At 37.7% G+C, this 17,567-nt stretch overlaps 1 protein-coding gene across 2 annotated transcripts; it reads left to right on the top strand.

Moving 5' to 3' along the window:
* The first annotated feature begins 10,496 nt into the window (after positions 1 to 10,496).
* On the top strand, positions 10,497 to 12,190 carry LOC149692820 (uncharacterized). 2 transcript variants are annotated; one of them, XM_089868754.1, is made up of 6 exons: positions 10,497 to 10,629; positions 10,707 to 10,871; positions 11,029 to 11,197; positions 11,324 to 11,541; positions 11,609 to 11,928; positions 11,989 to 12,190. In XM_089868754.1, exons 1-6 carry the CDS (start codon positions 10,522 to 10,524, stop codon positions 12,188 to 12,190), a joined length of 1,182 nt encoding a protein of 393 aa, XP_089724880.1. In that variant the 5' UTR covers positions 10,497 to 10,521. The 2 variants fall into 2 exon arrangements, with proteins under 2 accessions (XP_089724880.1, XP_089724879.1); XM_089868753.1 differs by having other exon boundaries at positions 11,609 to 12,190.
* The last annotated feature ends 5,377 nt before the right edge of the window (positions 12,191 to 17,567 follow it).

Raw genomic sequence — 17,567 nt, forward strand, 5'->3', positions numbered from 1 at the left:
TGATGTCATAAACCAACCGAACAAGCTGACAAGACAAAATAATTTATATATCGAAGCTGAGTTTTCGTGATTTTCCAATGGATTTTAAAAATAGAAACTTTGGTTCAATTATATTAAAAACTTTATATTTTGAAAGTAGAGACTTGAAAGTGTAATATAATACCACTTTCGTGCTAAAATATGATATGAAATTGTAAATTCCCATACCCTTTAAAATCCATTGAAATTGAATCGCGAAAACTCAGTTTCGATATATCACCAATTTTGTCTTCTCGAGCTTGTTCGCCCGTTTGATGACATCACTATAACGTCAGGGGGGAAAAAGCGCGGGAATCCTATACGCGTCTCGAGCTTCTCGCCAGTCTAAACTCTGGGTCTGATAGCGGAGAGAGTGGCACCATCTCGCGTAAAAAATATATCTCTGACGTCAGCCTACGGGAAACTTTTCAGACTTTCTTAAAAAGTGGATTTCAATTAATTTCATATGAAGCATTTTCAAATGCATATTGCCAAATAAGCAGAAATCGGAGAATTAAAAGCTTGATATTTTTGAATTCACAGAAATTAATTCTATCAGGGGGGTTATTATGAACTCCTGGTTCTATCTTTTGTTACATAAATCAGAGGATTTTCAAACGAAGCTTCTCATTCCCTTTAATATACGTTCCAGAGATCATTAGTTTTCTTTCTAATAGTTCATAATATGTTTTTACATATCCTATAGTTCAGGGATGTCCAACTTTAATTCACGGTGGGCCAAATTGAAAATTAAAACCATCAAGCGGGCCACACAAATTTTACAATTATTTTTTACCAGTTTTAGTGAGAAACGTGACATTTCTTATGTTTAATTATCTCATAAATATTGCAGTTTCAATGCATTCCTTCACTCTTTCACCATCAGAAAATGGCTTCGACTTTTTTATTAATATTTTTGGTATTTTGAAGCTAGCTGTCACATCAGATTCAGCCTCATTGTTTGACTTCCCAAAAAAGCTTCGTTCACTTATTAAGTTAGCTTTCCACTCTTAAAAAGGACTGTAAAGTAAGCATCGGCGGGTGGGAAACATTATTTGAAATACGTCAGAGGCACGTGACCGAGGAGAGGCGTGGTTCAAAGAAGCTTACACTCTTAAAATCAAAGGTGTGATTTAGCACCTTTTGTCTTAATTTTGACGGGTCCAAAAACAGCACCATTAATGTGGTTAAATAACGCCTCTGAAAGTTTTAAATGGTGTTGAATCCGGCGATCCAAAACAAGCCTGGTCATTTATACTTAAATAATAATTGAATTAATGGTTTTCCCCACTGGGGTTTTCCCAGGACCTTTTTTCCCATAAGCAGAAGTTATGGGTTTTTATGGTCCGAATTTAGCTTAGTTAAGGTTAAGTAAAGGTTTACTTATAGTGAATACTTATGTTTGATATGTTTTATATGTAAAGACTTTAAAGAATAACATTGTACTCTAAACCAAAATAAGTACTGTCGTAGAGCACGGCTTGTAATTGCTAAGAAATACTGTACTATTGTAAAGGCTATAGTAATGCATTTGAAAGGTTCGACGGATGGTTTTTGTTACTAGTATGTTAAAAGGCCCTCTGGCTCTGTAAAGTCATAAAACTTAGGAGTGACGAATTTTGGGGAGCGCTCGCTTGGTAACAACAATAAGGGTAAAAACTTGAACTTTGTGTTAAAACTAGCAGAAGCAAAGCATGAGTAGAACGTATTGGACTCTTGATGGAGAAAGAGCGCTTGTTACCATCGGACATTATAGATCGCAAACCGACTCTGCCGAGAGAGGTTGTAAAAGAAAGACTTAGAAACTTTAGATACGGACGTGTTTTTAAGGAAATTATTGTAAAGATATGTTGATTTAAGTATGATTTGATAAGACAATACAGTAATTAAAGAAATTATTGATGATTGCATTTGGAGCTTCTTCGTTATTAAAATAAAGACACGCAAATAAGTTGGGGATTTAGATCGGTGTTTCAGTCCGCCGATGTGATATCAGGAATTATCACAAACTCTTATGTTGGGATGGATGTCGCAACATAAAATGGTGCCGAAACCCGGGACTAATTACGTGCTCGGGACTAATTACGTACCCGGGACTCATTACGTGCTCGGGAAAAATTACGTTAATTGGACAATTTTGTGAAAATTGGACTTGGTTCGAGAACTTCGAAAATTGTGGTCCCAAGTCAACTCCACGTTGGATGCTTTTTTTGCCGATACCAGACCGAAAGGGAACGTGAACGTGCCGCAAGAAGTCCAGCGGCGGGGAGCGATATGGAGCGGGATGAAGGAGTCCCAGCCCAAAGACATCAGAGTCTACAGAAGCTAAAGGAGTGGTCCTTCTCAAGGTTCGAAGGAACTATATGCAGTTTGGAAGCAAGCAACAAACAACCGTTAGACTTCAGGTTGATAAAATTGATTCGCACTTCGCAATGAAGTTGGGTTCGTAGAAAAATACTTATTAAGAGAAAACAAAGGTTTGACACTAAGTTGTCGTAAGATAAAAAGGTGCTCTGGGTTTTTGAGCTAAGATAAAAAGTGCTCTGGTTGAGCTTGGTTAAAAAAGTGCTCTGGTTGAGCTTGGTTAAAAAAGTGCTCTGGTTGAGCTTGGTTAAAAAATGCTCTGGTTGAGCTTGGTTAAAAAAGTGCTCTGGTTGAGCTTGGTTAAAAAATGCTCTGGTTGAGCTTGGTTAAAAAAGTGCTCTGGTTGAGCTTGGTTAAAAAAAATGCTCTGGTTGAGCTTGGTTAAAAAAGTGCTCTGGTTGAGCTTGGTTTAAGTGCTCTGGTTGAGCTTGGTATAAGGGTTTATTACCGATAGGTCGGTCTTGGCTTGTTGTGAAAGAGAGAGTGTATGATGGCGTGGCCACGGTAAAAAATTAGATGCCCCAGAATGGGCGAATTTAGTATCGTTCCAGAAAGAGCGACAAAAAGTAAATACCCTAGCCGGGTATCCCCTCCCACGTCCCAGAACGGGCGTTAAACAAAGTCCATGAAAGGACATAGACAAAGTCCATGAAAGGACATAGACAAAGTCCATGAAAGGACATAAAAAAAGCTCTTAATTGAGCACGAACCTTTTCCTAAATGGATAAAAGGGTTAGCCAAGATAAAAGAGTTGCACATGGGCATTCTTAAGACCTGATCGGGGCGTACCTAAGAAAAAGGCGACGCTTATTAGTTGGCGATTTCGATAGACTTAGTAGTGCATTCACGACACGAGCGGCGCTGTAAGATTTATTTCGAACGGCGTCGACGAGTGATTAACAGGTGTACAGACCGAAGTTTGGATATTCCCTTGTGGTGGTCCCTTCGCGAGTCCCTGGCTGACTTTGTCCAATCGTTATTGCCGTTAAGTAGGTTGTTTGGTAAAAGGTAAATTACTATTTGTAAAAGGTAATGTTGGTATTTGTAAAAAGTGTAAAAGATATATTTGTGTTGGTTAAAAAGTAACACTTATAAGGTGATTCCATAACATGAGTATTTGGTGAAAAATGGTTAAGTAAATTTGGTACAATAACATTGATACTGGTAAAAGTCGTTGCACTTTAAGTGCTACTAAAATGGTGGTTTAAAGGGAATATTATAAATTAGTGTCCCTGGTGTGAAGGGATGAACGACGTGGATGGTGGCATCCCTACTTTCTCTTTGGTGCCTCTTTTTTTCATGGCGCTTCCTTTTCCCACTTCCTTGACCACCTGACATGGCTCGTTGTAGTAGTTTATTGGGAAATATGCAAAAAGGTTCATATAAAGTTGTATCTCCCTGAGAAAGGAGAAGAGTTGTATCTCCCTGAGAAAGGAGAAGAGTTGTATCTCCCTGAGAAAGGAGAAGAGTTGTATCTCCCTGAGAAAGGAGAAGAGTTGTATCTCCCTGAGAAAGGAGAAGAGTTGTATCTCCCTGAGAAAGGAGAAAAGTTGTATCTCCCTGAGAAAGGAGAAGAGTTGTATCTCCCTGAGAAAGGAGAAGAGTTGTATCTCCCTGAGAAAGGAGAAGAGTTGTATCTCCCTGAGAAAGGAGAAGAGTTGTATCTCCCTGAGAAAGGAGAAGAGTTGTATCTCCCTGAGAAAGGAGAAGAGTTGTATCTCCCTGAGAAAGGAGAAGAGTTGTATCTCCCTGAGAAAGGAGAAGAGTTGTATCTCCCTGAGAAAGGAGAAGAGTTGTATCTCCCTGAGAAAGGAGAAGAGTTGTATCTCCCTGAGAAAGGAGAAGAGTTGTATCTCCCTGAGAAAGGAGAAGAGTTGTATCTCCCTGAGAAAGGAGAAGAGTTGTATCTCCCTGAGAAAGGAGAAGAGTTGTATCTCCCTGAGGAAGGAGAAAATTCAATGGTTTATAAATAGAGTTCAAATTAAGGGTTATTTGATTCAAATTAAGAGTTATTTCATTGAAAAGTAACAATTTGGTTCATTAGTATAACTTGTTTCAAATAAGTAAAAGGTTGATACGTTCTGAGACAAAGGTTGATGATTAGTTGGTCTTATGAACGAAACACTGTAAAAAAGTATTAATTTTTGGAAAGATATTTAAGAGTTCTTGCAGTAATGCAGTAGTCAGCTCATAACATTCTTGAGTAAAAGAAAAAGGTGCATCGCCGCCTCAAACAAAGGGGAAGAACACTGCTCACAGAAGCAACGTTTCAATTATACCTCTGGTACTACAAGTGCTACCACCTAAAAACTGCTAAAAGACTAAAATTTGCATGATGTATAAACTGTAGTTTGAAAATATGTTAATTATGTTGAAAACTGTATAAATAGTTTTAAGTTTGGATATTTTGTAAGAAAAATAACTTTAACTGCTTTAAAAATAATCTTTGACCAAAGGGATCGGTTCCCATGAAAAACAAAGTAATAAAACTAGTTAGCTTGGATAGGACAGTTGAAAGATTCAGCTGGGTATAATGACTTGCACGTGCACTGTTAAAAGTTAAAACTTAAAAGTAAAGCAAAATAAAAGAAAAAATAAGAGGGCAATCTTATATTGTCAAAAGACTAAAATAACACAATAAGTTTCTCTTTACACATCCATGTTAAAATATTTATGGTTGAACTTTGTAACTTAAGGGTAGCGATCGGAGCGTGGGATACTTAGTTCTCCTAACTAAAAACTCCTACTAAAAATTTGAGGAAGTTTGTCCCCACGCTACCGAGAGGCTTTGCCCCAGCATAGGGTGAAGGTTGGTTTCTTCTCATTGTAAAAGAAGAGGAACCAATCTTTGAACAGATGTAGAATAACCTATAAAAGCTGTTTCGCTAAACAAAATGAGTCGAGTTACTTCAAATTCAGTAACAGAAATCAATTAAAATTAAATGATAAACTTAAATGAAGAAATGTAAATTTAAATGTAGTCTCTTCAAGAAATTTAAAATAAGTTAAGAAATAAGTAAATTAAAATAGTAAAGTTGAGTTATTTAAATAGAAAAACATGAGAAATTCAAATGAAGGCATGTTGAGTCAATTAAAACTAAGTTGTTGGATCGCTTAATTGTAGGAAATACAGAGATGTATTTCGGCGGGGAGTGTTGAATCCGGCGATCCAAAACAAGCCTGGTCATTTATACTTAAATAATAATTGAATTAATGGTTTTCCCCACTGGGGTTTTCCCAGGAGCTTTTTTCCCATAAGCAGAAGTTATGGGTTTTTATGGTCCGAATTTAGCTTAGTTAAGGTTAAGTAAAGGTTTACTTATAGTGAATACTTATGTTTGATATGTTTTATATGTAAAGACTTTAAAGAATAACATTGTACTCTAAACCAAAATAAGTACTGTCGTAGAGCACGGCTTGTAATTGCTAAGAAATACTGTACTATTGTAAAGGCTATAGTAATGCATTTGAAAGGTTCGACGGATGGTTTTTGTTACTAGTATGTTAAAAGGCCCTCTGGCTCTGTAAAGTCATAAAACTTAGGAGTGACGAATTTTGGGGAGCGCTCGCTTGGTAACAACAATAAGGGTAAAAACTTGAACTTTGTGTTAAAACTAGCAGAAGCAAAGCATGAGTAGAACGTATTGGACTCTTGATGGAGAAAGAGCGCTTGTTACCATCGGACATTATAGATCGCAAACCGACTCTGCCGAGAGAGGTTGTAAAAGAAAGACTTAGAAACTTTAGATACGGACGTGTTTTTAAGGAAATTATTGTAAAGATATGTTGATTTAAGTATGATTTGATACACTCTAAGAAATTGGAGTGTGATTTAACACCTTTATAAGTACTTTATATGGGTCCAAATTTGACACCGTTACAGGTGTACATTTACTCCCCTGAAGGGATTTAATCACACTTACACTCAAAAAAATGGGGTGTGCTTTAACACCTTTAAAAGTAGTTTATATGGGTCCAAATTTGACACCGTTACAGGTGTTCATTTACACCCCTGAAAGGGTTTAATAACACTTATTTGAGCAATTGGTGGCAAAGATAAGTATAAAATTGTGCAACAGAGGTGCAGTTTAACACCTTTTTAACTCTTATATCGCACTGAAAGTGAATTTTTACTCTCATATTAGTGTTGTGCAACTCCTTAAAGGGTGCGGAATAGCACCTTTCAGAGTGTCGCTTCACACCTTTAAGAGTGTCGCGTAACACTTTTAAGAGTGGTAGATTATTTGGTAGGATAGTAGTAGATATTCTAGTACTTTTCCTAGACTTAAGAGCAACACCGATGACGTAAAAAACACTATAGTAGCTACATTTTGACCACTCATGAGGCATAACTCAAATATCGAGTATGGTTCTCCTGTTTAATTAAATTTTGACTATCCGCCATTCCGCAGTATTATTAGCAATCAATGCTATATTCATAGCAGGGTTCTTCCTTGAGAAAACTTCATCACCTATAGGGAGGAAAGTTCTCACATGCAGAACTATACCTCTTTAAGCGAGGGTTGTTGCGTATAAAGTCATTTTTACGGGTTTATAAACTTCTGAAAAAGGCAGAAAGTTTTCACTTCGTACAAATGCATAGGGTATTAAATTAGTTTTGGAGGCTATAATATTCAAGCAGTAGACATAGACGTTCTTGTTAAATTTAATAATCTCTTTTCACTAAGAGTTTTTCGAGCACCAGAAACGCGTTTAATCTAATTTGCACTACAGATTTTACAAAAAAAAAATCCATTTAGTACTCTAATTTTTCTCAAAATAATGATAAAACATGTCACAAAAGCAAGTGTCCCACTTTGGATTCTCAAGCTGGCCTATTGTGAGGCCAGTATCTAACCTAGTCTCGTTTTTTAAGAGTATCGCTTAACACCTGTAAGAGTGTCACCTAACACGTTTAGCATAGTTTTATGAAGGTACAACACCGCCAGATTACCAATTTCTTTGTTAATTTTATTTAAAGGATAAAACTGTTTTATTTCATGAATATCATCTTTAAAAAAAGGTTTAACAAGTACGTTTTTCAATAATTTTTTACTGTTTGTATTGACATTAATGAAAATTAAATGAAAGACCTTATTTAAGAAACCAGCAGTAATATAATTTTTCATGTTTAATTTCGAACGGTGTTTTAATAGTGTTATTTTACACCGAATTTACACTTTAAATTGGCCTCTAAAAACTCAAGGTAATAAAACACTCTTTTGGGTGTTTTTACGGTGTTTACACCGTTTTAACACCTTTTTAACACTTCCATTTCTTAGAGTGTAAGACAATACAGTAATTAAAGAAATTATTGATGATTGCATTTGGAGCTTCTTCGTTATTAAAATAAAGACACGCAAATAAGTTGGGGATTTAGATCGGTGTTTCAGTCCGCCGATGTGATATCAGGAATTATCACAAACTCTTATGTTGGGATGGATGTCGCAACAAATGGCCCATTTTCAACACTTTTCGTCTTAAAAATATTTTCTCCCTACACATTTATTACACCTTATAAAGCTTTATCTTACGCCTTTTAAGAACCATATATTTAAGATGTGTTCTTAAAGTGTCTGTATGTTCTTCTAATATTCTTCAAAAGGCGTCAATTTTGGCTTGAAGTGTGAAATAGTGCAGAAATGGAATATTACACTCTTAAAAGGTGTGATTTAGCACCTTTCGTCTTAATTTAAAGTTGTTAAACAACACCACTGAAAGTGTTAAATGGACCATTTTTAACACTGCATCTTAAAAATATTTCCCACTGACTCATTTATTACACCTCATTGAGCTATTTCTTACACCTTTCAAGAATAATATTTTTAAAAGGTGTTCTTTAAGTGTTTGTATGTTCTTCCAATATTCTTCAAATCGCGTGAATTTGAATTATTGAAGTGGGAAATAGTGCAGAAAAGGCGTGAAATATTGTAGGAAGCCTGTACATAGCGTGATTTTAATACAGTTTGACACCACATCGTGCTACTCTCATTAAAGGTGCTATATATACTTTTCACTGTACAAACACAATTAATTAGTGTCTATTAACACCTTTTAAAAGTTCTTATGGGTCCACAATTCACACAGACCGAAACCATAATTGGGAGGTCCCATTCGACCCAACTCCCGCAATTTTGGCGGTTTCCGAAAAGTGGTAATTAGCCTCAAAAGACTACACTTAACGAAAGTGTTCATTGCTAAAACTTCTCTGATAATAACAGAGTTGCAAGTTGATACATTGTCTAACGATTTGAAGGCTTATCTAAATATAAGGGAAAGAAGAAATAAGCCATAATCCATAACATATCCTTTGTTATTATTGTAACATGATGCTTAAAAAGATAAATTTACATTTAAATTATGGTAAATAAACATGTTCCAGTAAATTGTTGAGATATTTATGGATTTTTAATGAAAGGTTTGTCTGTAGTTCATATTTACATCCACAGAATCACGAAATTTTAGTGCAGAAGAAATTTTCTTATTATATGGGTTTTCTAAACTATTAATTCAACCGATAACCGATACTTTGGACCGTATACGCAGAGTGTGGGCGTCCTGAGCACTTATCGACATATTAACCTTGTTTGATTGGATTAAAAATGTTAAACTCGGGACGCAATGAGTCAAAACAATTAATGATTACAGAACTTTATGGGTAATGTCAAATAAGGTGGATTTCGAAACTCTTCATTAGATATTAAGACAAAAGGATTTAAACACACTTAATTGAACAATGGGTGTCGAAAATAAGAGGGGAAATTGTTCAACAGAGGTGCAGTTTAACACCTTTTCAACTCGTCATTCGTACTAAAAGAAAATTGTTGTTCTTTTATGTGTATGTGCAATTCGTTACAGGATGTGTCTCAGCACCTTTGCGAGCTTAAAATAACACTTTAAAGCGTGTCGCATAACAACTTTAAGAGTGTCGCGTAACGCCTTTAAGAGTGTCGCGTAACGCCTTTAAGAGTGTCGCGTAACGCCTTTAAGAGTGTCGCGTAACGCCTTTAAGAGTGTCGCGTAACGCCTTTAAGAGTGTCGCGTAACGCCTTTAAGAGTGTCTCGTAACGCCTTTAAGAGTGTCTCGTAACGCCTTTAAGAGTGTCGCGTAACGCCTTTAAGAGTGTCGCGTAACGCCTTTAAGAGTGTCGCGTAACGCCTTTAAGAGTGTCGCGTAACGCCTTTAAGAGTGTCTCGTAACGCCTTTAAGAGTGTCGCGTAACGCCTTTAAGAGTGTCGCGTAACGCTTTTAAAAGTGTCACATAACACATTTAGCAGGTTTTATAAAGCTACCATACCACCTGATCGTCAATTCCTTAGCTACGTTTTACTCCTCAGGGATAAAAATATTTTCTGAAGAAAATATCATCTTTAAAAATGCTGTTATATTTAATTTAATACGATCAATTAAGTCTTTTTCCTTGACTTTATAATCTTTGGATTGACTTCAAAATTAAAACATATACGGAAGACCTCATTTAAGAAACAAACGCGCAGTATTATTATTTAATTTCCATGTTTAATTTCAAACAGTATTTTAAAGGTTTTTATTACCGAATTTACACCTTAAATTGTCCGGAAAACTCGAGGTGACGAAACTCTATTTTGGTTGTTTTTATTTTGTAAAAAAGTGTTTTCTTGAATTACACTCTTCTGAAACTTCCATTTCGCTAAATATTAATTGTCCACAAAACTATTTCATATTAATATTAATAATAATCATAAATCAATGAAAAAATGCGAAATTGTTCTCTCGCCGCTCTCGCGTTATTGTATGAGACAGTTTAACTATATATAGAAATTAAAAATGTACAGAATTGTGCTAAAAAATACCAGTTTATAAAATTTGAAGTCTGAGATCTACCCTTATAACACCCTTTTTGAGAAAAAGGAGTAATTCCAGATACATTTTACACCTATATTAACTTAGCATTTTGTTCGTAGATAATGGTCACCTTTAAAATACCAATATAACACCGTTTTGGTTATTCATGTGAAAATGTTAGGTGTTATATAGGTGTATTTAAAAAGCACGCCATTTTCACTCCAAAGAAACACTCAATTTTTTTTGTGTGTAATTGGGTCAAACTTTCCACATCAAACCTAATATTATTATTATTAATATAATAATATTATGTTATGTTACGTTATATGATTTTGTCGGTGGTGTTTAGGGTCATTTACGAAGGGAATAAAATGGATTTTGATGACTTGTCCAAATTTATGACTACGCCTGAAGCTTTCAGCGTAAGTGAAAGAGAAACGGGACCAAAATTTTTGTTTACTTCAGAAAAAATTTCTAATAATCTTCAATCTTGTTTTAGAATTCTACTATTATTCTGTTTTCCTTGCCACGCTCATTATTCAATGGTCGACAGGAATATATCAGTCCATCTCCGGTCTTTCTAGCGGCCAGGACGATTATAATGTCCGGCGCCCCGAAGAGAGTCTTGTCCACTTCCTTGTCCTTCTTAAATATGGACACTCCAGTAAATTTCGCCCTCAAACTTCAACACATCCACCCAAACACAAGTTTAAGCTTAGTTGGGTGGACTAGTGAAAACCATTTAAATAAATAAATAAATAAATAAAATAAGCATTCCTTTCACCACAAAATTAATTGAATTATATTCTCGGTTCAATTAGGTGTTGATTTTAATCGCGTTCACTTTGGTCCTCCTGTCGCTTTTGTCCGTCGTTCACTCCATCGTAACCAACAAATACAAATCGTTACGCACCAAGAAAGATGTAAAGAAAATGGTCCGAGAAACCCTGGGAAATGTTTGGGACAACGCGTCGCTCTTGTGCGCCGAACGTAAGCGATTGAGAACTCGCTTACATTTGAAAAGAATATTTCCCATTATGACGTAGCGAGAGAGTTTTGTATGGGGGAGGCCAAAGCTTTAAATAACCGGATATAAATATGTTCCCTATATTACAGCGATTCCCTTCGTTTTGCCCCACATCACTTGTCGTTTGCTCGCTACGTCGTGGCTGATCGGAGTGACTTTCATTCTGTTTTTCTTGGGTTGTTATTTGCGGACGGAGTTCACGACGGAAAGCTACAATCGCATCGTCACCCTCTCGGACTTGATCAAATCGGGAACTCCACCTATAGTTGTGAAAAATGGCGGAGCTTTCGACTATCTGAAATATTTGGTGAATAGGCGTTGTTTAAGTGTTAAGTTCCTCTGTTCTTCTGACGTCACTGGTTTCGTATCTACAGGCAGCCCAGAACCCAAATGCTAAGAAATGGTTTGACGCACTCGATCAGGAGAATATGGCCACTGGTGTTTGGGATTACATGACACGTGACGGATACCTGCCTATTCTTTTTGGGGAGAAAGCTATAATCGTAGAGGACATCTATATGATTTGGCTGGCGGGAGAATTCCTCAAATTAGATCCCGAGAGTAAAAAATTCTTTTCGGACAATGAAGGATTTCACTTTTCGGAGCACGTAATTAGCTTCGAGTATTTACACTTCGTTTTTAAAACATCTTGGTTGAGAAGCAGTCCGCAATTACGAGAAAACCTCCAACTGCTGTCGGTATTCATTTATTACAGTAAACCGATTAAAAAACTTCACGATAGTTTCTATTACAGCTTTGTACCTTTGTTCGAAACGCAAGCATTGAATTATCTGGATTTTGAGACGCATCACTTATTAGAACAAATCAAGTGGAAGAGACCGTTGAAAAGCGTGACTGATTTGGACCTGAGTAGCGTCGGCGTTCCTTTCTACTTGCTCTTCTTGATGTTGTCAGGAACAGTTGCCGCCGTCATGACCGAAATTATCTTCTACTAATTAACTTGAAAGATGAAAATTAAATACGTCACCACAAGAAGACGAATTTTGAGAAAACACAAAACATACATTTCAGCATCATATTGTAAAACACATCTTACATAACTAAAAATCCACCCTAACTTATAGGGTGTAGTAATGCACTTATGATCTCAAACATTTGCATTCTATTTTGAACTTAAAATTGTCAAAGATATAACAGTTACGGTTTTCGTTTCATTAACAAACATAATAGAACAGTTTGACTCGATCAGCAAAATTACGGTTACAATTACCGCTTGCAACTATATAGGAAAATGACACATTTGAAACTAAATTTGAAGTACTTGTTAACAAAATTTGCATTTTCAAATCTTAAATGTTATTAAATTATTCAAGTTCACGGAGATTAAAATGCACCAAAGTCTAAAATGCAATACTTAAAACATGCCCCCAATTATTTTTGCCAAATCAATACATAACGCTTATACGCGCATATGTATTACTGCCATGTGCCAGTAATTCCCACGCTCTACCATTAAATTCAAAGAAGAAAAACTCCCAAACACTCGCTCGTTTCCAACCTTAGAAGGGGCAAATATTCCCATAGAAAACCCGTTCTTTCCTATATTAAAACTCCACTTCTTCTAACGTTGTACTTCTATATCGAGTCAAGCCTAAATATTTCTCCCAATTCGGCCATTTTGATTATCACTCCAGACGCAGTTTAATGTTCGGAAAGAGAGTGGTTAACGACAAGCGCGGTTAACACGGTGATAATGGCGGATTACTCAAATCCTGAGAGATAATTACAAAATATTACTTATGAAGAAAAGAAAATGATTCCAACCGTTCAAAGGCAAGTATACAATTCTTACGATTCTCTTCGATTATTGCCGTTAAAGTACCAGGCTTGTTTGTTTCTCTCAACCTCTAATCCATTAAAATTTCAAATTTTGCATAAGGTTAAACTTTTACGAAGGGTGGGTTCATAATTGCGTATCACCAGAAGTGAGATGAGACTAGGTGAAGGGCTCTAGCATTTATAGTAGATACTGGCACTAGTGAACAAATTTGAGGATCTTCTGCCGCTTCATGAGTTAATAATATGTTATATAGCTCCCTTGTTATGTTTAATTGTTATAGGTTAATCAATAGACATAGTTTAGAACAATAATGACTTTTAATACTGAGGAACAGATTATTTTGATACCCTACACCTTGTAACCTTCAACCATCATTAATGGTACAAATTTCATCGGTGAATCCGCCGTTAATCTTCTTCAAGCTTGTTTTTACGGTTCTGACTGCTCTCTCGGCCTGTCCGTTTGATGCCGGATGGTACGGAGCTGTAGTCATGTGATTTATACCGTTATTGCTCGTGAATTCTTTGAAATCTATACTTGAAAAACAAGTCCCATTATCGGTCACGAGCGTGGACATCACTCCGTATCTTGCAATGTGGGGACGAAGAGCTTGCGTTACCGCAGCGGTCGTTGTAGTACGCGTGATGTCTATTTCTATCCACTTGGAATGTGCATCGACTGTGATCAAGAGGTATCGGTTTTCAATTGGTCCGGCGAAATCGCAGTGGACTCGTTGCCAATGCTGTTCTGCTTAGGGCCATGCTTGGTATTGGGCCGTTGGCATGGATGCGTGTGCTTGACAGCTTTTACATGCTTTAACGGTGGTAGTTAAATCCAAATCAATGTGTGGCCACCATACCCTTGAACGGGCAACAGCTTTCATGGCCACAATTCCTTGATGGGAACTATGTAATTCCTGCATGATGACCTTTCTGTGTGCCGTGGGAATGATTATCCGGTTGCCAAGCGAGAGTATGTCATTGACATTCGATAGCTCTTCGCGTCTCTTGTGGTACATGGCCAATTCGTCCTTGAATTTATGCTTTCTTGGCCATCCATCGATCATGTATTTTCTTACTTGCTGCAAAGTACTATCCGACTTTGTAGCGTCAGCCAAAACTCGGCTAGACAATGGGGATTTTTCCACCGACTGGATCAAGAAAACGTACTCCGCTGGTAATGGTGCTACTGCCTCCTTCTTGATTGGAAGTGGCAAGAGACTTAGTGCGTCTGATTACCATTTTGTTTGCCGGGCCGATAGCGAATTTCATACTGATAAGCTGACAAAATAATTGCCCATCTCTGGATCCTGGATGCAGCTAAGACTGGAATTGGCTTGTTCGCAGCTAGCAGAGTAACTAGAGGTTGATGATCAGTGTATAAGAAGAATTTTCTGCCATATAGGTAATCCTTGAACTTTATGACACCGAAAATAATGGCTAAAGCCTCCCGTTCCAACTGGGAATAGTTCTTCTCTGCCTTAGTCAGCGTTCGAGACGCAAAATAAATAGTTTATCATCTCCATCTTCCAAATGCGATATGACCGCACCTACTCCCCATGGAGAAGCATCACACGCCATGTAAACGTCTTTATTAAGATCATAGTGGGCGAGAATGTTGGAGTCTTTGATTGCCTCTTTTGCTTCCTTGAAAGCTTTGCGCTGCGTATCTTCCCAAGTCCATTCCGTTTTCTTTTCCAACAGCTCGTATAGAGATGCTAATTTTGTGGACGTGTTGGAGATGAATTTACCGTAGTACATCAATAGCCCAAGGATAGAACGTAATTGTTCCACATTTTCTGGTTCCGGTGCTTGCATTATAGCAGTCAATTTTCTGGCTTGAGAGTGAATTCCCTTGGCATCCAAAACATGTCCGAGAAATTCCACAGACTCTTGGAGAAAACAGCATTTTTCTTTTCTCAACTTTAGGCCATTTGTTTGCAGAATTTGGAGTACTTGGTTAATCAGTTGTAAGAGTTCGGCCTCTGTACTTCCTCCCAACAGAATATCATCTTGGAACGCCGATACTCCATGCATATTGCGAAATAAGGTTTCAATATGGAGTTGAAAAAGGGCCGATGCCGAAGCAATACCGAATGGTAACCTCGTGTACCTGTATAAACCCATTGTGGTGTTTATAACGGTGATATTCCTTGAATCTTCATCTAGAACGATCTGATTGTAGGCATCCTTTAAATCGATTCTGGCGAAAAACTTGCAGCCTGCCAACGTAGCAAATATATCTTCCGTCTTTGGCAGAGGGTATTGTGCTGTGTCAATGGCGGGATTAGCGGTTGTCTTGAAATCACCGCATATACGAATCTTTTGTTCGTCTCCTGGTTTTCTTGGTTTCATAACCGTAACAATTGGAGAGGCGTATGGCGAGTGATCTATCTGCTCTATTATCCCTAAGGATTCCAATCTTCTAATTTCCTTTTCAACGATTTCCTTCATGGCGTATGGAACGGAGCGGGCTTTACAAAATTTAGGTACATGACCATCTTTGATAGCTAGTTTTACTCTTACGTCCTTCAATTCTCCCAATCCGGCCGAAAATAAGTCTTCAAAGTCGTGAAGCATGTCGTTTAACTTCGTGGTTAACGATGATTGGTTCTGTGGGACTGAAACCTTGTTGACGATTTGCTCATTCTCTCTTACGGAAGGCAGTATGTCAAGTTTCGAATATATCCATGTTCTACCACATAGACTGTCCTGTGTTCCTCGGATGACTAATAGTGGTAATAACTCCTCCCGTCCATTATAGTGAGCATGAACCTGGGACTTGCCCATGATGTCCAGCTGATTTCCAGTGACAGAGCGTAATGTCTTAGAGAAAGGCTCCAACGTTGACCTATTCGGAATCCGATTATACGTTCCCTCAGATATCAGCTTGTGGCCTGATCCAGAATCAACTTCCAATGAAAATTCTTTTCCATTTAATTTACATATTATCAACTCGGGCGGAGGTGCATCGTCCTCGCCAGTCGTTTGTTGGATGTCAGTCACCTGATGAACTGGATATTCTACAATCTCTACAGTATCCTCATCTTCGTGGATGTGGTTAGTGCGGTTATTTTTCCGCCTGTATTTATGACGTGACTTGTTAGTTGACTCTTCTTTGCGACCAATTGTTGATGGGGTTCTACATGCAGGTGCAATGTGACCTCTTTTATCGCAAGTGTGACAGATGGCGTCTATAAAAGGACAGTTTGAAGCGGCATGTCCCGTACGCTTGCATCTGGTACATTCTGTTTGGTTTGGTTGACCTTGCCCACTTGATTTTTGGGGCAGAATTTGTTTGGTAGGATGCGCCTGTTTCTTCTTATTGTAAGATTGAACTGAGTTTACTTGAGAACCCATCTGCTCTGATTGAGTGTGTTGTCTCATTTGCTGCGCGTTTTCCTTAGCCGTTTCTATTTTCTGCACGAGAGCTATAGCAACTTGTAATTTAATGTCATCGTCTTCTTCTGATAAACGATGCTGCATTTCATCATCATTGATGCCACAAACTAGTTGATGCATGATCATTTCTTCTAGATGCTTTCCAAAACCGCAATGTACGGATAAACGTTTCAGCTCGGCTACATATTCCGCGATGGTTTCACCGTCTTTGCGATGTCGCCTGTTGAACTTCAAACGTTCTACGATCCGTGATGGTTTTGGATTGAAATGTGTGTTGAACAACGTTGCTAAGTCTGCGTAAGTAGTGGTCGTTACCGAGTCTGGATATACGAGACTGTTTAACAATGTTAACGTAGGAGCTGGTAATACTGTTAATAACACCGCCCTTTTATCGTCATCCGCAGTAGTTTTATTTATAATAAAATGGGCCTCAAGGCGTTGCTTGTATTGAGACCATGGCTCTACGTCCTGGTTGAAATCCGTTAATTTCCCCATCTTACTGTGACTCGGCTTGAACTTGCTTGATTCTGGCTTTGTTGGCCCACGCTTTATGGTCTATGGCCAAGGCTTAATTTAGGGCGCTTTTCGTCCTCGTGGGGTACGATGTATGAAACGTATTCTTAACGATAGGAAAGTTGTATTTACTTTTCTGATCTTCAAAAACGGCTTCATCCCATCTCCGTCGCCACTGTTATGTTTAATTGTTATAGGTTAATCAATAGACATAGTTTAGAACAATAATGAATTTTAATACTGAGGAACAGATTATTTTGATACCCTACACCTTGTAACCGCCTAGCCAGAATGCCGTTCTCCCTCCCTGGCTTCATTATCCCTGACCACCGTATAGTGGCACCCCCTACATACAAAATTCCACACTACAAATATCATACATATATAACATCCCTATAAGTTACTCAGGCTCCATAGGCGTAATGTATCCAGCGATTTCTTCTCATTTCGCCAGCGCGGGAAAAAATCCGAATGTTGCGCTCTCTCTTGTCGAAAAAAAAATCCCGCTCGTACTCCTCGACCTCGAGACGTCGTCTACTTTTTCACCAAGGGAGTGTTTTAGTCATGAATGTTTTATGTTTTAACAATTTAACATTAAATCGTGGCGTTTGTGTCAGT

The sequence above is a fragment of the Phalangium opilio genome, unplaced genomic scaffold (genome assembly GCF_054372755.1).
Source record: "Phalangium opilio isolate 3A_F unplaced genomic scaffold, DU_Popi_V2 ptg000024l_1, whole genome shotgun sequence".
Taxonomy (NCBI): Eukaryota; Metazoa; Arthropoda; class Arachnida; order Opiliones; family Phalangiidae; genus Phalangium; species Phalangium opilio.

Bases quoted from the DNA above. Each gene is read 5' to 3' on its own strand.
- LOC149692820 (XM_089868753.1), top strand. From the start codon at position 10,522: ATGTTACGTTATATGATTTTGTCGGTGGTGTTTAGGGTCATTTACGAA. The intron at 10,630-10,706 runs GTAAGTGAAAGA...ATCTTGTTTTAG, and splicing joins CTACGCCTGAAGCTTTCAGC to AATTCTACTATTATTCTGTT. The intron at 11,198-11,323 runs GTAAGCGATTGA...CCTATATTACAG, and splicing joins GTCGCTCTTGTGCGCCGAAC to CGATTCCCTTCGTTTTGCCC.